The sequence below is a fragment of the Ornithorhynchus anatinus genome, chromosome 8 (genome assembly GCF_004115215.2).
Source record: "Ornithorhynchus anatinus isolate Pmale09 chromosome 8, mOrnAna1.pri.v4, whole genome shotgun sequence".
NCBI classification, from domain to species: domain Eukaryota; kingdom Metazoa; phylum Chordata; class Mammalia; order Monotremata; family Ornithorhynchidae; genus Ornithorhynchus; species Ornithorhynchus anatinus.
Window position 1 is genome coordinate 39,820,466 of NC_041735.1, and position 25,042 is coordinate 39,845,507.

A 25,042-nucleotide genomic window follows, 5' to 3' on the forward strand; every position below is an offset into this window, starting at 1 on the left:
GGATAACCATTTTACTTTTACAGCCATTCATTAGGTCAAAATTCTACTTTAAACTACCTCCTGATAGGAGTCTGACAGTAGCAAAACACAGAAAAAAAAAATCAAAAAAGGTTAACAGGGAATTGAGAGGCCTTAAACCAGAAAAGCTACCTCAATGAGTGATCAGAATGAAGGAGGTCTAATTCGCAATGAGGTGGAGAGGCATTTTAGGTAGCCGAATGGAGGCGGAGTGAGCGGTCAAGACATGCTTTACCCCTGCAAAACCAGGAGTGGTAGAAAATCTAAAGGCAATTGAGCTGGAGTTCTCCACTGCTGCTGCTGCCTACGTTATTAAGGAGAGCTGCTTACCAGAGGTAGTGTTGGGCTGATCAATCTCCAAGCACACAGCAGAAGACCGCTCCCTGGAGGCCTCCTGAAAGAGCCAGAGCAGTCTGTCAATGTAGACAGCTGACTCCACTAAACTGGGGCTGCCAGGTGAAATCAGCAGCTGCTCCGACTGCAGGCTCTGGAGATTTGGGTGACCTCAGGGGCCTAAAGAAATCTGGAGGCGCCATAAGGACGGCTCAGGTTTTGGAGGGATTTTCCACTCCAGATAGGCTGCAGACAGTTCCTGAGGGAGAGCCTCGGTTGAGTCTGTATTAAAAAAGGATCCAACGTTATAAAGGAACTTTTCTTATTCGTAAAGAATATGTCAAGCCACTTCACCAAAGGTCACCATGTATTGGCTTCATCAGTTCCTACTCTGCTTTCCTTGTAATTATCTTTCTCCACAATACCACTCCTGAGATACATCCCTAACAACCTTTTGAGGGTATTTTACCCAACTAACTTAAAAAAATAATAATTAGAAGCTACTTTAGAAGTACAGATACATAGGTGCTACCTCCACGGGAATGAGGAGGGTGAAGACGGCAGTGACGGAGTTTTCCCTAAGGAGTCCAGAGAGAAACGAACCTCACTCTTGGCAACAAGGGGATTCCAAATCAGCAAGAAGGAGAAGAGGTGTGGAGAGGTAATTGGGGGAAGCTTGGTGTGGAGAGAGAGAGAGGTGCTGGGGGCAACGAGATAATGTGAGGAAACCACAGATTTCCCCTTCCTTCCTATCTTCTCCTGCCACAGAGTTCTTAGTGGTAGCTCCTTGGCCCCATTAACTCGGGCAAAATGATCAGGGGACAGAAGGAAAGATATTAAGAAAGGGATTCTCTAGAATCCACCCCTTCCTCTCCATCTAGCCTACTGCCATACTGATCCCTCCCTCTGCTCCTCCCCCTTCCCCCTTCACCTCCCCTCAGCTGAGCCCCCCCTCCCTTCCCCACTTCACCCTCTGCTCCTCCCCTTCCCCTCCCCTCAGCACTGTTCTCATTTGTATATATTATTTATTACCCTATTTATTCTGTTAATGAGATGTACATCCCCTTGATTCTATTTATTGTGACAATGTTGTCTTGCTTTTGGTTCTGTTCTGCTTTGCTTTGCTGTCTGTCTCCCCCGATTAGACTGTGAGACCATCACTGGGCAGGGACGGTCTCTATCTGTTGCCTAATTGTCCATTCCCAGCGCTCAGTACAGTACTCTGCACACAGTAAGCGCTCAATAAATACTATTGAATGAATGAAGGAATCCAAGTACTTCCATCCCACCTTGACTACTTCATTAGCCTCCTGACTGACCTCCCTGCCTCTTGACTCTCCCTACTCCAGTCCATATTTCACTTTTGCTGCCCAGATTGCTTTTCTTAAAAAAAAAAAAAATTCAGTCCATGTCTTCCCACTCCTCAAAAACCTCCATTCATTCATTCAACAGTATTTATTGAGTGCTTACTATGTGCAGAGCACTGTACTAAGCACTGCCCATGCTCTTCCACATCAAACCCAAACTCTTTACTATCATCTTTATAGCACTCCATCAGCTCTCCCCCTTTCACACTTCACTCCCCTAACACCAATCTATTCACTGTATTAGACTGTAAGCTTGTTGTGGGCAGGGAATGTGTCTACCAACTCCATTGTACTGTACTCTCCCAACTGCTTAGTACAGTGCTCTGCACAGAGTAAGTGCTTATTAAAGACCACTGATGATGATGTCCTTACTTTTGACTTTTCAGACTGCCCTCTCAGGTATTCCACACTTTGCCCTCTTTCTTGTAACTGACTTCTTCCCAGGAGTTCAAGGCAACTATCTATTAATGCAACTTGGATATTACTACATCTTTGCTACCTTTCCAATTTGTATTCCATCAAGAAAAGGGTCACCAGATCATTTCATTTTGAAAAACGTTATGACTAGCATGTTAAGTTAAAGAACCTAGAGCAACCACTGGAAAATAGTTTAAAGAGCTGTAAAATATGAATAAATTTGATCACATATTTTTTCTGAATAATATATGTCCCAAGATTGTTATTCTGATACCACTTTAGAAGGCAATGAGATTACTGCATCAACCTAATGTCTAAGGTCTACAGCTAAAGGGAGACAGCACAACTTCTGAAACTTTTAGAAAAAACTACAGAGGCGGAGGCAAGGGGCGACCCGCTCGACTAGCCAGTGAATCTGAACGGGGGAGACGGACAAACCAGATTACTCTAGCCGAGTGATCAGCCTGTTAATAAAGGCAGAACTTCCATTCAGCTGCTCAGATCATTTTCCTAAAACATCATTTTGCACATGCCTCTCCATACCTCAAAATCTTCCAGTGGTTGCCCCTTCCCCTCTACATCGAGCAGAGACTACTGGTCATTGGCTTTAAGGCAATCACCTTTCTCCCTGACTCATTCCTCTCCCACTGCCACCCAGCTCACATGCTTCACTCCTCTCCAGCCAATTTCCTCACTGTGCCTTGTTTTCTGATCTCTCACCATCAGTGTCTCGCTCCAGCGTTCCCTCCTGCCTGTAATTCCCTCCCCCTTCACCCCTGGCCGACCACTGCTCTCTCTCTCTAGCCTCCGGGAAGCCTTCCATGATTAATATCTCATCTCCCCACCCTATTTTCATCAGTCCTATCACTCCGCCATTTTCAAGTCACCTAAGCACTTAAACGCTTATTCAACTTAAACCCCGCCACCAGCCCTACTTGCCTAGAACTTTAAACTCCGTTGCTTCCGCCCTTCCTGAAGTTTATTTCACCTCCTGTCTTCCCTGCTAGATTGTAAGCTCCTTGCAGACAGCTATCGTGTTAACTAATTCTCTTGTAGTCTCCTAAGTGCTTGACACAGTGCTCTGCACTGAGCAAGTGCTCAAAAACTGTTGATTAATCTCCTGCAGAGACCTGCATCTTCCAAAGTTGAACTGCTGCCTACTAACCCCATAGAATGATAGACGGTTGTCAATCTTCTCGTTTAGCATCTAAAACTCTGAATCGCCAAGCTTGAATTTTTTTAAATGTTAAAATTGTGTACGGTGTGCATCTGCAAAACACACAAGAGCAACGTGCAGCGTCTTGAAAATACTTCAAACTTTTGGCTGTCCGATCCATTCCCTATTGCCAATGGAATAAAGGAGGGACACGTATTGGGGCTCTTCCTGTTAATCTCAACCTATACAGCCCTGCTGAAGGGTACAAAGGGCCATAGATGTAGGTGTCGGAATACACTTTTGCACCTCCGAGAAACTCTTTCATCTTAACAGGTTTCAAGCATCCAAAGCCCCAGAAAGAAACATTCAAGTTTTCCTACAAGTACACGACTACGTATTAGAGGCACACCCCCAAGAAGATATGCAAATGATTGTAAACCACCTTACCGAATGAGCCAGCCACTGTAGGCTGATGGTAATTCTAAAGAAAACTGAGGCGATGCACCAAGAAAGCCATAGGCACAACCAAAAATTCATATTAGTAACAAAGAGCGAAAAGCTGTGAAGGAATTCTGTTACCTTGGCAAGCACATTGACTAATGATATACTGATAGACAAGGAAGTAACAAACCAAATCAAGAAGGCCAGCACATCCTTTGGGAGAATGTTAAATAGAATATCTATGATTCTGTTTACCTATTTTGATGGTATTGATGCCTACTTGTTTGGTTTTGCTGTCTGTCTCCCCTTTTTAGACTATGAGCCCGTTGTTGGGCAGGGATGGTCTCTATCTGTTGCCAAACTGTACATTCCAAGCGCTTAATACAGTGCTCTGCAAACAGTAAGTGCTCAGTAAATACGATTGAATGAATGAATGAGTAGGGTACCGGGCTCCAGACCAAATTAAGGTCTGCAGAATTGTAGTGTTGTAAAACTTTATAAATGTGAGACCTGGACTCCATCCAACCACCATATCCACCGCCTGGAGCGGTTCCATTAGCATCATTTAGTGGCCATATTCAATGTCAAATGACAAAACAAGATCACAAACAACTAAGCCCCGGAACACAGTCTGTCCCCTAGCATCGAAGCTCTGCTGGGTAGGATATAAAAAGAGAATGAGCGGAGGCAGCGAGACACCAAAACTATTGCTTTAGGAAGAGCAGAAACTGAGAAACAGGAAGCGAGGAGGGTGGAGGAAGCATTTTAAGGACTTGGGGAAACACAGTTTCAGAAAATGCTGCATCCCAGCCGAAAACTGAGAACCAGCTGTTGAGGACATTCTGGCCTACACGCTGCTATCAAGACGGGAGTGGCTTTCTTCAAGCAAAAGCTTCATAAATAATGAAAGACAAGGAGGCAAAAACTACTCAGACTGAGCTACCCCTTTTCCCTCTGCTCCCCCTCCGCCCTCTGCTCCCTCCTCCTTCCCCCCTTCACCTCCCCTCAGCTAAGCCCCCTTTCCCCCCTTTCCCTCTGCTCCTCCCCCTCTCCCTTACCCTCCTCTCAGCACTGTGCTCATTTGTATATATTTTTATTACCCTATTTATTTTGTTAATGAGGTGTACATCCCCTTGATTCTATTTATCGTGATCATGTTGCCTTGTTTTTGTCCATCTGACTCCCCCGTTTAGACTGTGAGCCCGTCATTGGGCAGGGATTGTCTCTATCTGTTACCAAATTGTACATTCCAAGCGCTTAGTACAGTGCTCTGCACAGAGTAAGCGCTCAATAAATACTATTGAATGAATGAATGAAAAGCAGAAACAGTTCCAGGTGCTGCAAGCATTAAGCAAAACAAGACAACTAAGGTTAACTTTTTTTTGTGCCTAACGGGGACTGTGGTGCAGCCTTTACTTTTCAGCCACACAGGAGAGGTGAACCTCACCATCTCTGTCGAATATGAAGGACAACTACATACTTACGTCCTTCAGGCTTACGAGCTACTCCAACTGCATTCACTGTTCAACTTAGGGGAACTTCTACTTCAAAAAACCTTCTGTTCTTATATCGGATATCAAAACTATGCATTTTATCTTGCCTGTTTGATGGAAATCTTTGATATTTGATTATTATTCTGCTACTTCTCTTTTAACTGCTAATCTTCACGAATGACCGAGTGAGTTTCCCCATCTGACTCAGGAATTCATTTGATACTATTTATTAAGCGCTTACTATGTGCAGAGCACTGTACTAAGCGCTTGGAATGTACAATTCGGCAACAGATAGAGACAATCCCTGCCCATCGACGGGCTTTCAGTCTAATCGGGGGAGAGATAATGTTGGTATTTGTTTAGCGCTTACTCTGTGCAGAGCACTGTTCTAAGTGCTGGGGTAGATACAGGGTCATCAGGTGACGTGAGGCTCCCAGTCTTCATCCCCATTTTGCAGATGAGGTAACTGAGGCACAGAGAAGTGAAGTGACTTGCCCACAGTCACACAGCTGACAAGCAGCAGAGCTGGGACTCAAACCCATGACCTCTGACTCCCAAGCCCGGGCTCTTTCCACTGAGCCACACTGCTTCTCAATCAGAAGCATCTTAGGGATGTGGCCGTGCTTATCAATCAATCAACTGTATTTATTGAGCTCTTACTGTGTGCAGAGCACTGTACTAAGTGCTTAGGAGAGTACACTATAATGATATAACAGACATATTCCCTAACCACAATGAGCTTACAGTCTTATTTGTAACAATTACGAACAATGGGAGGCAGTACTGCCTAATGGAAATAGGATAGGGCCGGGAGTCAGGAAACCTGAGCTCCAGGCCTGTCTCTGCGACTTGCCTGCTCTTTGAATTTAGATAAGTCCATTAATCTCTCTGTAAAAATTTCTTCACCTGTAAAAGGGAGATAAAAAGCCAAGCCTCCTCCCTTTTTGACTGTGAGCCCTGTGTGGGACGGGGACTGTGTCCAACCTAATCATTCTGCATCTGCCTTGGTACTTAGCACAGTGTTCGGTTCACTGCAAGCCCTTAATAAATGCCGTCGTTACTCTGAACAAATCCTTACCGTGCTCCTCTGATTTAAATGCAAGTAGTCTGCCCGGTATTTCCTTTCCAGTCGACTTATCGTATCTTACGGCTCTGGAGTCCCAAGGAGTGCCTGGCTGAGACGCAATTAAGTGCTCTGAAGTCTGTTCATGGGATTCCTTGTTCAATAGTTTGTTGAGCGGAAGTTAAAAAGAAATAAGACAACTGATTAATTTCCTGATCTATAAAGTTTTTCACAAATCAATAAACGGTTCACTCACCCCGCTTTAAAAACCATAATAACATCTTTAATTACAGCACTTCTCACTCCCTAAAAACACTTAGACACTTAGACTAGGCGAATTCACCGGTGCCAGTGGGAAATCTAAACATATTGGCCCAGCTAGAAAAGAACCCTTCAGCGTCAGCCCTCCCCTTCCTCACCTCCATAGTTCATTGATTGGTATTTCAAACAATTTTTGCTGTTTCTGCAAAGAGCTTTCGAGCTTACACTGAATTGACCTATTTTCTCTGGCGAATGGATGAGAGACCAAATAAAAGCCTTCATGGGGAGACACTCCAAGAGTCCTTTCTTACTAAGAGCTGGATGGAAAGTTCAACGCAATCATCTTAAGTTAATGAATAAAATAAAGCAACACCACACAAGAAAAGGCATTTGTGAGATTAGAGTCATAAAGCCTTTTCAAAAGTGAATTTACTCTACCCGGTAATTATTTCTGGGGGGCAAGAGAGACTAGCAGCTCGCAACTTTAGTGTTTCAGTGTTGCCATGGGAGGAGAGCTTTAAAAACAGTATAAGACATGAAAGATGTTGAGATGTGTCTTTTAGGAATAATTTTCAATCCTCTGGATGCAGATGAGAGGTTCCGAAAATGTTTGGTCTCACTAATGACTGAGATTGTTTTGTTTTTGAGTAGGAAGAGAAGAGGTCAGATTACTCTAATTGCTTGTTGATTTATCCTTTCCATCTCTATTAAACACATATAGACACAACACAAACTCCAATGTGGTTTATGGAATAGTCATCGATTTTATAGAAACATCTATTTAGGGGAGTACACTGAGAAGTGTCACATATACTGTATCAAGTCATCAATATTTTCATGGCTATGCCTCAAGAAAAAGAAATGTTTCTGATTTGTGTCTCGTTATGTATCTACATTTTTATGTTTTCCATAATGCCTTAAGAAAATGTTTCCTAATATGACAATGTGTTGGATTCAGCTTTCAAGCACCAAAGCTAAACATAAGCCCAATAGAAAATGTCTTAAAAGTAAAAATTGTCAGATGTTTCTCAATCTTCCCAAGGAAATTTTAGTTCCTCCTTTGAAATCTCAGAAAACTGAATGAAAGACAGAATCTTTTTCACTTGATTTAGTAGACATGCTTTCTCCATTAACCCAGGATACATGTGGACAGCTCTGAATCACATCTTACCTTTCTATTCTCTTTTTCTCTTGTTTTAACCACTGAAATTATTTACTTTTATTCGTATAATTACTTTTTCTTCTCCTGTATCCCCCCTTCCACTCTGTTGTTACTATTGTTTACATGTTCATCTCCCTTTTGAAGCTGCAAAGTAGCTTCTAACACTTTCACTAGAAATTTCACTTTCTATTCACTAGAAATTAAAAGATGATGAAGTGAAGAAATGTGATTTGAAAAACGGATGATTTTATTGGGAAAAAAAAGGAAAAGGAAATATTTCTTAACACCCATCCTTATCTTAATTTTCAAAATCTTCCTCAGCCCACTAAACCATTTTTTCCCATTAGTTATTTTTAAATATGCTTTTTCAAGAGAGGCTTAAATCCTTGTACACGATGCACTCTGATTTCCTTTCTCTTTCTTCCTCTTGTAATCTGAATGTTATTAGACTTAAGTGAATAGTCTTCTCACTTTCATGTATTGAAGTTACCTTTTTCCTGACTGGTTCTTTCCCCAGAAGTTTTTATGTAAAGGATAGGCTCAGAAGAAGAAGGCTTTGTTGACCTTCTTTCTTTCCTCCTGTTCATGTTAACTTCCTGCTCTCTAAAAAAAAAAGTACTAACTTAGAGGCATAAGTATTGAGGATGAGTATAAGTACGCATAAAAATACTACTGGGAGAGAAAGCCAGAAGGTACAGAAGATTCTGGCCGAATAATTCTCCATGTTTCTCCTGAATTAGGCTTAAGCTTCCCAGCTCTAGGGAAACGGCAGAAACCGTCCTCTTAAGGTTTGGAGCTCTTGCAATCGTGAATATGAAATCCAACAAATGGGACTCATTTCATTTTATCCCCTTATCCTCTTGCATCAAAGCCTCTCTCACGCTTGCTCTGATATAAGCCTATATCAGGTCTCTAAAATCACTTCATTGAGTATTTCCATAGAGTGGAATTACCTGAGTGTGACATCCCCCTCCTCCTCGCCCATTCCTCTAGCTGAGAACTCGGAGTGCTACCGAACCCCAACTTGTTTTGAAAACCATCTTGGAACAGTAAATCCAAGCTTATGTTCAGAGCCTCTACTAAGTGCTTGGGAGAGTACGATACAAGAGAGTTGGCAGACACGTTGCCTGCCCAAGACAAGTCTATAGTCTAGAAGGGCAAGCCCTTGGAATCTTAAGAAATGCCTTCTGTCATCAGGATAAATAATAATTGTGTTATTTGTCAAGTGCTTACTATGTATCAAGCACTGCAGTAAGTATTAGGGTAGATACAAGATAATCAGGTCCGACATGGAGCTCACAGTCTAAGTAGGAGGGAGAACAGGTACTGAATCCCCATTTTGCAGATGAGGGAACTGAGGCAAGGAGAAGTCAATAATAATAATAATGATGGCATTTGTTGAGCGCTTACTTTGTGCCAAGCACTGTTCTCAGCGCTGGGATAGACACAAGGTTATCAGGTTGTCCCACTTGGGGCTCATGGTCTTGATCCCCATTTTCCAAATGAGGTAACTGAGGCACAGAAGTGACTTGCCCAAAGTCACACAGCTGACAAGCGATGGAGTCGGGATTAGAACCCACGACCTCTGACTCCCAAGCCCGGGCTCTTCCCATTAAGCCAAGCTGCTTCTAAATTTAGTGACTTAGTCAAGGTCACACAGCAGACAATGGGAAATATACATGAGCTTCAGATAACATTAGCTCTGGCTGAAATGAGTCTCTTTGAATCTGGATTCCATTTCATGCATGTATATATATATATATATGAACTTTTCACTATCTATGCACAGAATAGAAGCAACAGCATTTTCCAAGCGCTTAGTACAGTGCTCTGCACACGGTAAGCGCTCAATAAATATGACTGAAGAGGCAAGATATAGGGGAGAAGAGCAAGTGAGAGCTAAATGGAAGTATATAAATGGAGTATAAAAGTGTAACAAATAAGAGAATAAAAAGTTACGAGGAGGCCCTTCACTTGACTCCTCTAGCCCCTGAATCACAGAAAAAAATCCCAACGCGTTCTCTTAAATTTAGCTACAACACTGTAATCCATGCCCTGAATTTAGGCCTGAACCCTGAACAATCCCCCTCTTACGGCTAATTTTGAACCACCAAATCCAGTGCAGTAATTAGGTATTCAACAATCTGAGCACTTTCCCCCTATCCTAACTCAATTGATATATAGATCTTCACAAGCGAGTATGATTTGACCAAGCAAGGTTTTGTTATTCATTCAATCAATGGTATTTATTGAGCATTTGTTGTGTGCCAAGCACTACCCAGCTGAGGAGGATAAATGGCAGAGTGAAACAAAAGAAGAACTCTTACATGGAGCACATCAAGACTCGGCTGCTCGAAGTGGCGAGATCTCAATTCTTGCATCCGGGTGCTATTTTCTTGATATTTTTCTTCTGCCAGCTTTCTAAAACAGATAAAATAGATAGAATGTGCAACTATAGGAATACAGATACAATCACACAACTATCATATCACCGTTACGGACGCTGACGTTAGTTCTCCCCTAAGACAAGCAAGACTGTGCTAGCTGAAGGCACTCGGAGGTAGGAAAGTTATATATCCGCTTCCCTTCCGTCCCTCCCATTGTGGAGATTCCCCCTCAGGGACGGGGCTAGGCTTGATGTGAGGCGAGGATTTGGGGTACTCAGTCGGGGTCATCACTGAGCGGCTGCTGAAAGGCGGAAGAAGAGACTGCTGACCCAAAGAAATAGAGGAGAAACAGCTGGACAGGAGATTGCTACTTTTATTCTCCCCAAAACTTGTCCTGTTGGGTGTAGATCAAATCTGTTTGATAGACCTCACTATGCCCAGGTTTCACTAGATAATATACAGCAGGCTGTGTGTTCCCTAAAGAGGACTATAATCAATTAATCAGTCAATTCATGGCATTTACTGGGCACTTACTGAGTGCAGAGCACTAAAGTAAGCGCTTGGGAGAGTACCATATAACAGAAGTGTTCTCCGTCCACAAGGAAATTACAGTCTAGAGAGGGAAATGCATTAATATAAATTACGAACACATACCTAAGTGCTGTGAGGTTGAAGGTGGGGTGAACGTCAAGTATTTAAAGTTAGATTCAAGTGCAAAGGTGACACAGGGAGGGGAGGGAGATGGGGAAATGAGGGCTTAGACAGGGAAGGCCTCTTGAAGAGACCACATGGATGCTTTAGGAATCTTAATTTACCATTTCAATAGCTCAATCTCTGATAAAGTAGATAAGAACGGATATTTGCAGGCCTATACAAAGGGCAGGATTCATGGGAAGCAGCATGGCCTAGTGGCAACAGCATGGGCTTGGCAGTCAGAGGATGTGGGTTCTAATCCCAGCTCTGCCACTCTTCTGCTTTGTGACCTTGGGCAAGTCACTTCACTTCTCTGGGCCTCAGTTACCTCATCTATAAAATGGGGATTAAGACTGTGAGCCCCATGTGGGACAACCTGATTACCTTGTATCTACCCCAGCACTTGGAACGGTGGTTGGCAAATACTATAATTATTATTATAATTATTATTAGAAAAACAATATCCGAAGGACTGAAGATGGGCAATATGAATTCCAAATGGATGTTGGGAGATAGAATTGTGGTTTTTGTTTAGCGCCTTTTGTGTGTCAAGCACTGCACTAAAGACTGGGGTAGACACAAGATAAGTCCCACATGGGGCTCACAGTCTAAGTAGGAGGGAGAAAAGGGACTGAATCCCCATTTTGCAGTTGAGAGCCCTGAGGCACAGAGAAGTGAAACGACTTTCCCGAGGTCACACAGCAGACAAGTGGCAGAGCCAAGATTAGAACCCAGGCCCCCTGGCTCCCAGGCCCATGCTCTTCCAACTAAGCCACACTGCTTTGAGGTATTACGATAAGTGACCTTGTGATACAGTCCTATTCCTTCCGCCCCGACAAGATAATCAAGCAGCGTGGCTCAGTGGAAAGAGCCCGGGCTGGGGAGCCAGAGGTCATGGGTTCGAATTCCGGCTCTGCCACTTGTCAACTGTTTGACTGTGGGCAAGTCACTTCACTTCTCTCTGCCTCAGTTACCTCATCTGTAAAATGGGGATTAACTATGAGCCTCACATGGGACAACTTGATGACCCTGTATCTACCCCAGTGCTTAGAACAGTGCTCTGCACATAGTAAGCGCCTAACAAATACCAATATTGATTAGACTGTAAGCCCATCAATGGGCAGGGACTGTCTCTATCTGTTGCCGATTTGTACATTCCAAGCGCTTAGTACAGTGCTCTGCACATAGTAAGCGCTCAATAAATACTATTGAATGAACTGAATGAATAATCAGACCGTGGAGGCAGGAGCGTTAATTCCAGTCCCGCCACCGACCGATACGGCTTCGGAACTACGAGAAAACAGAGTGTGACGTCCCCCTCCTCCTCACCCATTCTCCTAGCAGGGAACTCTGAGTGCTGCCGAACGCCAACCAGTTAAGGCAGCTTCTTTCCCGCCTCCAAATGCCCACCGCCCTTTCTCTCCATCCTCTCAGGTTTCACACCAGAGGCTCTGTGCCTCAGGGCTCTCAACTGCAAAATGGGGATTCAATCCCTTTTCTCCCTCCTACTTAGACTGTGAGCCCCATGTGAGACTTGATTATAACGGTGGTATTTGTTAAGCGCTTACTATGTGCAAGGAACTGTTCTAAGCGCTGGGGGAATACAAGGTGATCAGGTTGTCCCACGTGGGGCTCACAGTTTTAATCCCCCTTTTACAGATGAGGTAACTGAGGCACAGGGAAGTTAAGTGACTTGCCCAAAGTCACACAGCTGACAAGTGGCGGAGCAGGGATTCGAACCCATGATCTCTGACTCCCAAGCCCGGGCTCTTTCCACTGAGCCAAGCTGCTTCCCAGCTTGTGTCTACCCCAGCCTTTAGTGCAGTGCTTGACATGTGAGCTCACGTGGGACAATCTGATGACCCTGTATCTAACCCAGCGCTCAGAACAGTGCTCTGCACATAGTAAGCGCTTAACAAATACCATAATTATTATTATTATTGTTAACAAATACCACTGAAAAAAAACCACCGTGAAGCTGGACACGTCCACCCAGAAAAGGCCCCGCAAGAGGATGGGGAAGCTCTCGCAGGTCAGGCCTGAATGCTGGGAGGTCCCCTCCCACCCGAGAGCGAGAGCGGAGAACCATCGGGGAGCTAAGAACTCACTCCTCTCTTCTGAGGGGCACCGAGTCTCTCTCTGTGAAGTCTGGCCCGAGGGAAGGCTCTGGCCTTTTCATCTCCAGAAGTGGAGAGAGAGGGTGTAGAGCATCTAAGAAGTCAACAGGGGCCTAATGATTAATCCCACTGGGAGGCTACGGGCAAAGGAAGATCTGAGACCATAGGATGGGTAGAGTTAAGAAGGTGTGAAGGTGAAGTGTGCATAACTAAGGCAGTGGGAGTAGGAAAGTGGGAGGCTATGCCAGGCTGGCTCTTGCTCTGACTCTTGATGCCTCCTCTCTTTTTCTTTCTGTATCCTGCTGTCTCCTGCCTGCTGCTGTCGGCGCTCCAACCGGAGGGGCTCTGGGAAGGTCTCTTTCCCTCTAGACTGTGAGCTCGTTGCGGGTAGGGAATATGTCTACCAACTCTTGAATGAATGAACGAAGTCCGTTATACCGTACTCTCACAAGCGCTTAGTAGAGTGCTCTACACCCAATCGGTGCTCGATAAATACGACTGATTTCTTCTCTGATGTAACCCAGAGAACCCATTACCTGGGAAATAAATCTTCCCGTACGTTGTCTGTCACTAACCGGCTACCGAATCCAAGTGGTGAGGATGACTGCTGCGGGGCGGGGGTCATTACATATACACAGACATATATAAACCATACTTCCTAGAATTACACTGTGAATGATTTCTTCACCCGTCATGCAGCTCCCGGATTCTATCTTCTCATTTATTTTTCCCTTATTTTTCACACATTACATGCACATATCATGTGAAATGCAAAGAAGAGCCATTTTTCCTGGTGACTAATGGACTTTTGGCAGAATAAAGGGAGGAGAGGTACAATAAGATGAGGCAGTGCATCGGTAGAAAACCTTGAGCAAACTAATATCTTGCTATATTAAAAACAAAATCACATATTGGGGTATTATCTTTCCCCCTCCCTTTCAAAGAGAGTATATTTTAAAGGAATTGTGTTCCACCTCTCATCTACTTCCTTTTAGCTTATCAAAACTGTAGTAGGAAGAGGAGTAGAAAGTGTCACTCGGGTTTGTAGGTGATACTGCCAACCTTAAGATTGTATGCTTTTGGAAAACTTTCATATGCCCATGAAAATGTTGCCGAATTCAGCACCATTCACGGAAATAATAATAATAATTAATTATGTTATTTATTTAGCACTTTCTATGTGCCAAGCACTGTTCTAAGCACTGGGGTTTATATAAGGTGATCAGGTTGTCCTACGTGGGGCTCACAGACTTAATCCCCATTTTACAGATGAGGGAACTGAGGAACAGAGAAGTTAAGTGACTTGCCCAAAGTCACACAGCTGATTAGTGGCAGAGCCGGGATTAGAACCCATGACCTCTGACTCCCAAGCCCGGGCTCTTTCCACTGAGGCACGCTGCTCCTACGTGCTTCTTCTTCTGCTTCTATGGAAATGGCATTTGAAAAATTTTAACTGTGGGTCATGATTCCTTTAAGATCCTTAGACTGTAAATTCACTGTGGGCGGGGATTGTGTCTACTGAGAAGTAGCACGGTGTAGAGGATAGAGCATGGGCCCGGGAGTCAGGAGGTCATGGGTTCTAATCCCAACTCCACCACCTGTCTGCTGTGTGACCTTGGACAAGTCACTTCATTTCTTTGTCCCTCAGTTACCTCCTCTGTAAAATGGGGATCAAAGGCTGTGAGCCTCACATGGGGCAGGGACTGCGTCCATCCCGATTTGCTTGTATCCAACTCCAGGGTTCAGTACAGTGCCTGCACATAGTAAGCACTGAACATACACCATAATTATTATTATTACGGACTCTGTTGTATCGTACTTTCCCAGGCACTTAGTATACTGCCCTGCACACTTAAAGTGCTCAGATACCACTGACTGACTTTGTTGCTAGCATTTAAACTTACATTTCAAAATGTAATAATTTTTTACCCAAAATATTAGTCAATAGGCAGAAGTGACTCTAGGGCAGGGTCCATGTCCAACTGATTGGCTTGGATGTACCCCAATGCTCAGCATAGTGTTTGGCACGTAGTAAGCACTTAATAAATGCTATTAAAAAAAACTACAACACACAAACAAAATTGTGGGAGTCCCCCAAAGCTCAATTCTGGGCTTCTTCCTTTTCTCCACCTACACCCACTCTCTTGGAAAGCTCATTCACTTCCACGGCTTCAACACCACTTCTATATGGATGATTCCCAAACTTACCTCTTCAATCCTGACCTCTCTCCTTCTCTGCAGTCTGGTGTTATAGATCATATGGTAGATTTAGGGGAAGTAGAAGAGTGTAAGAAGATGTGCATAAGCGCTGTGGAGCGGGGTTGAGTAACAGAGTGCTTAAGGGGTACAGGGCTAAGTGACAGCTGCATAAAGTAGCTAGGTTCACCTGTTACACCCTGATCTATCCCAATCGCATAATAAAAACACACATTTAGCAGAAATGACTCTATGCAGTTTTATAAGTTTAATTGTCTAAGCATAGCCATTAAATTCCCCTTGGTCAATTATTACCTTCTCACTAAGTAATCCTTGGGCAAGTCACTTCCTCATTAGTTTCCTCATCTGTAAAATGGGGATAGGATGTCTGTTTTCTGACCCACTTAGTCTGTGAGCACCACGGGTAACAGGGACTCTTTCTTTTTTGATTATCTTTTATTGCGCTTGACACATAGCAGATGCTTAATAAATGCCACCGTTACTAAAGGAGGCCATGCTTTCTAATAATATGTCAAGAATTTTAGTTTTGAATCTCTTTTCTTGGTAAACTGCTGCAGGAAACCTGAACACAAAACTAATAACGCAGAGACTTACTGGAGCTTCTTTACTTTCTCATCAGCGGCCTGTAGCTTTCTCAGCCTCATCCTCTCACGTGGAGTCATTTTCTGCACTTCAGAGAAGTCTCGCAGAGTTTGAAGATGGACCTTTTTCTGCCTACAAATAATAAATGTTTCACCCCCCCGACCATCCAAACATATTTAGAAAAACTGAACCAATATTCTTCAACGGTATCATTATACTACTGAGAGAGTTGAAACACATCAGAGCAATAAAAGCTAAAACTAATGGACAACTGGTAGGTTAATGTGTGAATGAGGACTGTTTTTCGTTTACAATAATTTTTAAATTTGATTTTTCTTTAGAACCGAATTAAAGGAACTTCAAGTTTCGGCTTGACTAGGACAATTTAAGAATGTAAGGAAATTTTTAAAACCAGCAGCGGGAAAATAAATGGAGCAACTAATAAACAATTTACTTTCAGTGGCCACTGAGATTCCTCTGCCACAAAATGTCACAAATGGGAAATATTTTATTTACTATGTCAACGCAGCAAAGAAGAGTGAAAATTTTGGTGAATCAACATCCCCTTGAGTCTTGGAAGAGAATCAATTAAGGAGCGCTTCGGAGAAGGCTGAGCCGGTAAGGATGGGTCAAATCTCTCAGCCTCCAATAATTTCAGCCACTTCTCCCAAAACCCATGCCACGGTCTTCCTTCCCACCCCCACCCAGAAATTTGGTGGGCCCTTTTCATCAACTCTGCTACCGATTTAAATTGAAAAGGGGGTCACAATTTCCCCGTGACCACCCTGACGGGCAAAGCAATACATCAACACATTCATCCAAATCCGTACATATACTCGTGAGGTGGGGGAGTACGCAGTACTGCCTCTGCTAACCCATCCATTGAGCACACGAGGAAACAAAGCAATCATAGCAGGAATACATAAAAAATAGAAAATTCAGCCACTGTGGTTTCTATAGCTGGGATTAAGCTCTCTGGTGTTCGTCCTCCCATTCAAAGCCCAGAGAGAAGTGCTCTGGGAGCAGCAGTAACAAGTAAGAACAAAAACTGCTGCTCTCACCACCCCCACTGCCAACACACTCAAGGAAATTACATTTTTATCAATTCCTCTCAGTGCTGGTTTACTCCATAGTGAAATCTTCCCCCCCTGCTGTGCTTCTATCTGAACGTTTCTGCGGGCATAGGTGGCTAAAACATTACATGTGTGGGGGATGTGAGGAGTAAAATCTGTGTGGCTCAATTAATGGTTGCATGGCTCCCACTGCTTCTTCGTTCCCAACCCCAGGTGAAGCCCAGACAATTTCACAATTTTATTTTCAGGGCTAAATACTATAGGGAATTTTCTTAGGCGGAAGAAACACAATCAATTATTTCAGAGATCTGACTCGATTTGTGAAATAACTGGATCCTTCCTTCTCCACTGAGGGTTCTGTACAACACCGCCCAAGTTTTTCCCTATGTGCTACTCATCTGGGAACCACTACAGGGTCCGATGTAGTTTTTCTTGCATTCTGATGGCATCCGGACTGTAGTTTACTGGGATAAACGCTTTTACATGACTATAAACTCCTAGGCAAAGCCTCAAATCTTTATAACTACTAATTATTAAACTAATACTTTCTTACCATACAATTCCCCAAACAATTAGATTTCAGCATACTTCCATCTGTAAACCAAGACTGTCAAACTCTTACACGATTCCAGTTGAGTTTTACGAACTTAGTAGGTTGCATAACAGTAAGTGGAATTAGTATAGTATTTTAGAATAAGACAGTAACTGCTCTCACGCCTCCAGGGAAAGCAGAGAAAACAGAATAGGAATGCCAACACATGCTTCGTTTCAATGAATAGTCTTCGAAGTACATTTGGTCACAAGGGTAAAACTTTGAAATTATTAACATCTCTGCTGTTAAAGAATCAAAGTCAAGAGGACGAAGCTACGGGGGAAAAGTCCTGGAAGCTGACCAACTGAAATGGTCACACCAAAGTCCCTGAAGAGATGTACTACTATATGTTCCTGTCATATCTCCCTAAGGCAGCTGGCTTGTCAGCATAACCTTTACAACCAAATTACATTGTCTTTATTAGTTTTTATTTTCATCGCCAATTCTGTTTAAGTTCATGGTGGAATTAAACCCTAAATTGTACTTTTGTAACTGGCTTTAGTTCATTTTCATTATTCATGGAACAATAAATGAATCCTAATATAGCAGATTCTCAAGAGAAGGTACACTTAGCCGACAATTCAAAAGCAAAGCACTCTGAAAACTGTTCCTCTTGATTTAAAAATCAGCTCAAGATGGGTAATGTCCAGTTCTGGTCAAAACCCCATGAATTTCTAACGTAAACTTGTTTGCTCTTGAAGAAAGAAGAGTTTGATTTTTTTAATGGAATTTGTAATGTGCTTATTATGTTCCGGGAACTATACTAAGCGCTGGGGTGGATCAAGTTGGACACGGTCCATGTCCCACATGGGACCCGCGGTCTTAATCCCCCTTTTACAGATGAGGTAACTGAGGCACAGAGGAGTTAAGTGACCGTAGGCCTGCCACATGGACGTAATTCCTTCAGTAGAATCGATATAGCCAATTTTCAACTATTCAGAGGGTTCATTATCCAATCTGTGGATTCCTCAGGCCTTCTGTTTTTCCTCCTTCTTTCTGCTACCAGTCTTTTGCCCGATTTTACTAGTAAATCACATCTTTGCTAGGAGCTGCGAAGGGAAAGGGAAAATGCCATAAACAGGCGGGTACTCAAAATCTGATGCTCAAAGAGAATGAGTCAGCCAGGGGAATGTGAGTCCAGGGCGGAATGATCCCAAGGGGATAGATGGGCCATCATTATTATTATGGGCCCAGGAGACCAGGTGCATTCTAGGATCTCTCCGAGGTTTTGTGCTCATTCAGATCTGCTCTGCCGTGGACTCTTCTCTCTAGCCCCTTGCTCTACACTGACATATCGCCGTCTTTTTGAGCTAGGAGCACTTGAAATCAAAGGATAAAGTGCCGGTGGGCGTACTGCTAAATACAGCCCTCTTCCCTGCCGACCTCACTTCACCAGATGCCTAGAAGAAGAGGGCTCTCGACCAGTTGGGGTCCTGCATTGTTCATTTCCCCACAAATGAGTGGGCCTGCCTCTGTGAGCTTATCTGTACACACGGAGTTCAACAAAATTACCGGCTCACACCATCACTGACTCAGTTATTCACATGACTCAAACCAAAAAACATCGTCGTGAGGGGCTGAGAGGACTAGCGAAAAGAACACGGGGCTGGGAGTCAAGGAACCTGGGTTTTAATCCCAGCTTTGTCACTTGTCTATTGTGTGACTGGGAAAAATCACTCCTCAATGTTTTAGTTTCCTCACCTGTAAAATGGGGATTAAATACCTGTTCTCCTTCCCAAATAGATTGTGAGCCCAGTGTGGAGTAATGACTGCATCTGATCTGACTGTACTATAGCAATCCCAGCAATAGTACAGTGTGTGGTACAAAATAAATGCTTAACAAATACCAAAATTATTATTAGTATCTTTCAGGAGGTCTGCTGAAGAGAGCAATGGATTTCATTTTAATTCTCCCCGTTCCTGCTACTGAGGAAACCTGACAAACAATGCTTTCCCCTCAAATTTTCTTCCTCTGCTTCACAGACAATACTCAATCCCTTACCGAGTTTAAAAAAACAAACACAAGAGTATTAGACTTAGAGCAGCAAATGGTTGTAAATCAGAGCCTCACTTTGAATACAAAACTGCTAGCCTTCTCACTGGGCTAATGCTCTAAATACTAAAGACACATCTTTTAAGTAAAAGCAGCTACTATATTTGCACGAAGATTTAAACCTCATTAGTTATTTAGTGTTCTTTGAGGCATAATTGCAGGACTCTGCTCTAAAATATGGCAAATTCTTAATATGATGCATTTGGGCTTTTGACCAAAGAGTTCTATAATCCTCATCTCATAGATCTTCAGTGGTCTCCGAATTCAAAAGGGAAACAAGGATGATCCTTGAGAATTGTATCTTTAAATCTGTTCCGTTGAGTGAATACTTCAAAGGCAAATGCGGTGGCTTTGGCCTGGTGGAAAGAATATAGGTCTGGGAATCAGAGGACCTGGTTGCTAATCCCGGCTCTGCCAAGTGTCTGTGGGGTGACCTTGGGCAAGTCACTTAACTTCTCTGTGCCTCAGTTACCACATCTGCAAAGTGGGGATTCAATATCTGCCTCAGTTACCACAACTGCAAAATGGGGATTCAATATCTGTTCTCCCTCCTACTTACACTGTGGGCCTCATGTAGGATCTGAATATCTCATATCTAGCCCAGATCTTAGTCTAGTGCTTGGCACATAGTAAGTTCTTAAATACTACAATTATTATTACTTCAAATAATTAAAAATAAAATCAGTAGATTAGATTTCTGAAGTCAGAGGATGGTATTTACACTGCATCTAAAGACCAAATTAGTACATTTGTGAAGCATTCCACGTTTTTATTTTCCTTCTCCTCAGATCATACTTTCACCACTCCCCGTTTGTCACTCTGTGCCACCTTGGCAATTACACACTCACACAACATTGGTACCGCTTTTCATTCATTCAATAGTATTTACTGGGCGTTACTATGTGCAGAGCACTGTACTAAGTGCTTGGAATGTACAATTCGGCAACGGATAGAGACAATCCCTGCCCAATGGCGGGCTCACAGTCTTTGAAACTGATGACTTACCTATGCTACTATTTAAGGCACTTACTCATCTATATATCTTTTTTTAAAAAAAAGGTATTTATCCTTCTTTCTATTCCCTTCTCTTCTCTTCTCTTCTGTTTGTGTAAGCTCCTTGAGGGTAGGGATCATGTCTTTTGCATTCCCACAAATGCTTAGCACTGTGTTCTGCACAGATTGTACATTTCCTGAGGACAGGAATCATGCCTACCAAATCTACTGCATTGTACTCTCCCAAGGGCTTAGTACTGTGCTCTGCAAACTGTAAGGCCTCCAAAAATACAGATTGATTGATCTCGATTATACTGCAATGAGCTTAGGCTCAGGCTTGAAGATTTAAGAATAATAACAGTAATAGCGATGGTATTATTTTCGTTACCCTATTTATTTTGTAAATGAATTGTACATCGCCTTGATTCTATTTAGTTGCCATTGTTTTTACGAGATGTTCTTCCCCTTGACTCTGTTTATTGCCATTGTTCTTGTCTGTCTGTCTCCCCCGATTAGACTGTAAGCCCGTCAAACGGCAGGGACTGTCTCTATCTGTTGCCGACTTGTTCATCCCAAGCGCTTAGTACAGTGCTCTGCACATAGTAAGCGCTCAATAAATACTATTGAATGAATATTTGTCAAGCACTTACTATGTGCAAAGTACATAGCAAATTCCAACCCATTATCATTTGAATTATAAACTGAATGGGATGGGCACCACATTTTTGTTGCCAAAAATTAGCAATTATTCATTCTGGGGCTTCACAGGAAGACCTTAAGGGGTTCTCGAATAGAACTGGAAACTAGGATCTTCCTAACTGAGCCCATCACATGGAAGGCAAACAGCCTCTGCTTCACTGTGACACTCTCGGATGAAGACGTAAAACGTCAAACCAGTTCAAATTCCAGGCTCTGAGGACAGGGAAGGGAGGTGGTGAATGAAAAACTAGGGAATATGGAGATTGACATCAAATTAAACAGCAGGAATAATCTGAAGTAGAAAGGGAATGTTGGATTGGAACCAAAGCAGTAAGATCATGGTTTGAGCCCAGGGAAATCTGGCTATTTCATACTGAATCTAGAAGACTCAGGCTCTTATCACCTACCTAATCTATCGATAATTTACTCGAGATCTTCGAAACTCCAAAGATTAACTTCTTCCTTAGGCCCTTATCACCAAGGAAGAAGTTAATCTTTGGAGTTCTGAAGATCTTGATTAAATTATTGATGGATTAAGCAGAAATTTGTCAGGGAAGGAGGATGGGAAATTTTAATTTGCAATCATTTAAGAAGCCTGAGGCAGAGTCAGGAGAATAGCAAAATAGCCTCTTCACAGCATTCTGAGTTTGTAGAATTCCTCAGAGTTAAGGAGCAGGTTTATGGAGTAGGATAAAGGAGATGAGCCAGGACAGGACTAAAAACACTTTTTGAAGCATGCATTAAAATCATGATTTCCAGTTCCTATTTCAGAGGGCAGGAATCTTAAAAAAAAATATAGATGTTGTTTTGTTTTGATCATCTCAGACATCAAAAAAGCAGCCTTAGAATTAATAAACTGCCAATCTATATTAAGCAAACAATTTATGAAAAGCCAGTTATCCTTAGAGGCAATTAATGTAAATGCCATGAAATGCTTGGGGTACTAATTTCTCAGTATACTTAAAAGGCAACTCTGGTGATATGCAGCAGATCTATTGGTTTAAACTTTTATGACTTCAACCTGCTACCACCTGGGGGAAAGGGCTCTGGAACACAAAGTTACTGAGGCTTCTCAGTTTTCTTGGCAAAGCACAAGTGGATTTCAGAAGACTTCATTCAATAAGCTTAACGCTAATAGATTTTTATTCTATTTGACAATGCTAATTCCTTAAAAAAACCACAAAAATAATTACTTACACAGCACTAACAATATGGTCAGTTTCCTTCTGACAATTCAGTCTCTTGTCTTCCGGGACCATGTGTGAATATTTACACTTCATGTGCTGAAAAAGAACAAGAAACGAAATTCTGGCAAGGCTACACGATACTTAGTTGAATCGGCATGGTAAAGACGTGGCAATAAACTACCTGTTCAAAAATCAACTCTTCTCACTTTCAACCCCATAGCCATCAAAGAACTGTTCTATAATTTTTTAGTAAAATCCAGAGCCTGAAAAAAAGGATTTTTACATCAGAATCTATTATGACCCGTTGTAACCTGCATGTATAATTCCTCCTTAAATGATGATGGTGTAGCTGTGTGTTTACTTGCTGTTATTTATTTATATTGTTTTGATTAATTTTTTAATTTGGGGAAGAAATTAGGTGTTTTACACTATTTCTTCTGAGAAACTATACTTTATTTAGCCCTTTCACTAGACACTGCTTTCTTGGAAACAATAAAAAGCCCTAAGTGGAGTATAAAGTGGAGTATGAGAAGCAGTGTGGCTTAGTGGCAAGAGCCCGGGCTTGGGAGTCAGAGGTCATGGGTTCGAATCCTGACTCTACCACTTGTCAGCTGTGTGACCTTGGACAAATCATTTAACTTCTCTGTGCCTGTGACCTCGTCTGTAAAATGGGGATGAAGACTGTGAGCCTCAGGTAGGACAACCTGATTACGCTGCACTCTACCCCAGCACTTAGAACAGCGCTTGGCACATAGTAAAACTTCAATACTTCACAGCCTTATCCTCCTAGAATGCAAGCAAGTGATAATAAAGATGTTAGAATATGATAGTTTATTACAATATGAAATTTCCAAACATGGTTATTAGATTCCTCATGCTTCTTATTTTAGCTGCTAGGGCAAATATAAATATGTAGTGACAATAAAAGCCTATCCAGCAAAAAGGCACCCTGGGCTGGCAAACTAGAAAACTGCAGTTTAGGTGTCAAAGAGAAGGAATGCTAGGAGTGGTTAGAGTTTTAAAAATATCTGCCACTGATGCATGGATAATTGATATTTGCTTGCAGACACTTGTTAGGCCTATAAATGGTTGTCCGTGTTTTTTCTTCAGCCAGTCATTTCAAGTATCAAATTCCAGAAGATAGTTTAGGTTTTTCTCTAAAGAATTGTCAGATCTGCATTCCATGAGAAGCGTGTGCAGTTTCAACCATATTTGACCAAAGAATAGCCTAGCTCGTCTGCTGATAAATGGAAATCTGGGGAAAGGATATTGCGGTCATATTTTGCAGGAGTCCAGCTAACGTAGATTTGGTTCCTGTTCTCAGTGATTCCCAGGTCTCTATCAGAAAACAGGGCAGGAAAGGAGAAACTTCATTTCTACTAAACGCGTAATTCCTAGATTCTTAATACCTAGGTCTCGAAAGAGGGGAGTTTACATGCAGAGTTACACAGCCTGAAACTTCTTATTTTATTCATGCAAGATCTCACGTATCTTCTGCAAATGAATTCTTATGCCTCTAGCTCTTTCAGTGTAGCTTCAAAACATCTAATGGTCATTTAAATACTCATAAGCATGTGCACGTAAATTTTTCATTTTCAATACCTGTAGTTGTGCATCAATGTAAGGGCTTTTTAATATTTCTCTTGCCGAGGGCCTCGATGATGGATTCTTGTTCAACATGCTGTAATATTCAAAGAGGAAAAAACAGTTTCCAAAGTCCGGTAATTGAAAAAATACATGCCAGGTAAAAATTAAACAAGTTGAAACGTAAACTTTGCGTACCTTTGCATGATTTCGTTAAGTTCTCTTGGATATCTACCAGGAAGGGAAGGCGTCTCGCCTTCGACGATTTTATAAACAATAGATAAGAAGCTGTGACCAGTGAAAGCGTGATTGATGCAGCACATCTCATACAAAATGCATGCCAGTGACCTACAAGGACAAAGCAAAAGAATGTCAAGGATCCACATGGACAATACTCTTCACTTGCTTCCCCTACATAGGTCCTTTGTAACAGTAATGAGGCCACCTTCTTTTAGGTAGCAATATTATTTTTCCAATTGATACAAAACTCCAGTTCCTCACCTTGCCGTCTCCTACCTCACCTTGCTACTCTTCTATTACAACCCAGCTCGCACACTTAGCTCCTCTAATGCCATCCTCGTCATTGTAGCTCCATCTCATCTATCTCGCCGCCAACTTCTCGCCCCGGTCCTGCGTCTGGCCTGGAACGCTCTCTCTCCTCATATCTGACAGACAATGACTCTCCCCACCTTCAAAGCCTTATTGAAGGCCCATCTCCTCCAAGAGGCCTTTCCTGACTATGCCCTCCTTTCCTCTTCTCCCACTCCCTTCTGTGGTGCTTTGACTTGCTCCCTTTATTCAACTTCCCAGCGCCACAGTGGAAAGAGCATGGATTTGGCAGAGGAGCTGGGTTCTAATCCCGGCTCTGTCGCTTTCCTGCTGCGTGACCTTCTCTGGGCCTCAGTTACCTCATCTCTAAAACAGGGATTAAAAGTGTAAACTCCATATGGGACAGCCTGATTACCCTGTATCTACCCGAGTGCTTAGAAGAGTGTTTGGCACATAGTAAGCGCTTAACAAATACCAACATTATTATCCATAATTTTACTTATTTATATTGATGTCTGTCTCCCTTCTAGTCTAAAAGCTCATTGTGAGAAGGGAATGGTCTGTTATATTCTACTCTCCCAAGTGCTTAATACAGTCCTCTGCAG

At 42.6% G+C, this 25,042-nt stretch overlaps 1 protein-coding gene across 3 annotated transcripts in view; it reads right to left on the minus strand.

The window, feature by feature from the left end:
- NEK11 (NIMA related kinase 11) overlaps positions 1–25,042 on the minus strand; it is a 160,292-nt gene that overhangs the window by 75,651 nt on the left and 59,599 nt on the right. For 2 of the 3 annotated variants that reach the window (XM_029070654.2, XM_029070650.2), the window contains exons 7-12: positions 24,087–24,236; positions 23,907–23,985; positions 22,315–22,400; positions 15,720–15,839; positions 10,039–10,132; positions 6,304–6,442 (exon numbers count right to left, since the gene is read on the minus strand). In XM_029070654.2, the coding sequence (XP_028926487.1) occupies positions 6,304–6,442; positions 10,039–10,132; positions 15,720–15,839; positions 22,315–22,400; positions 23,907–23,985; positions 24,087–24,236 (668 nt within the window). The remainder of the gene's footprint in view (positions 1–6,303; positions 6,443–10,038; positions 10,133–15,719; positions 15,840–22,314; positions 22,401–23,906; positions 23,986–24,086; positions 24,237–25,042) is intronic. The other variant, XM_029070653.2, reaches the window with a different exon arrangement.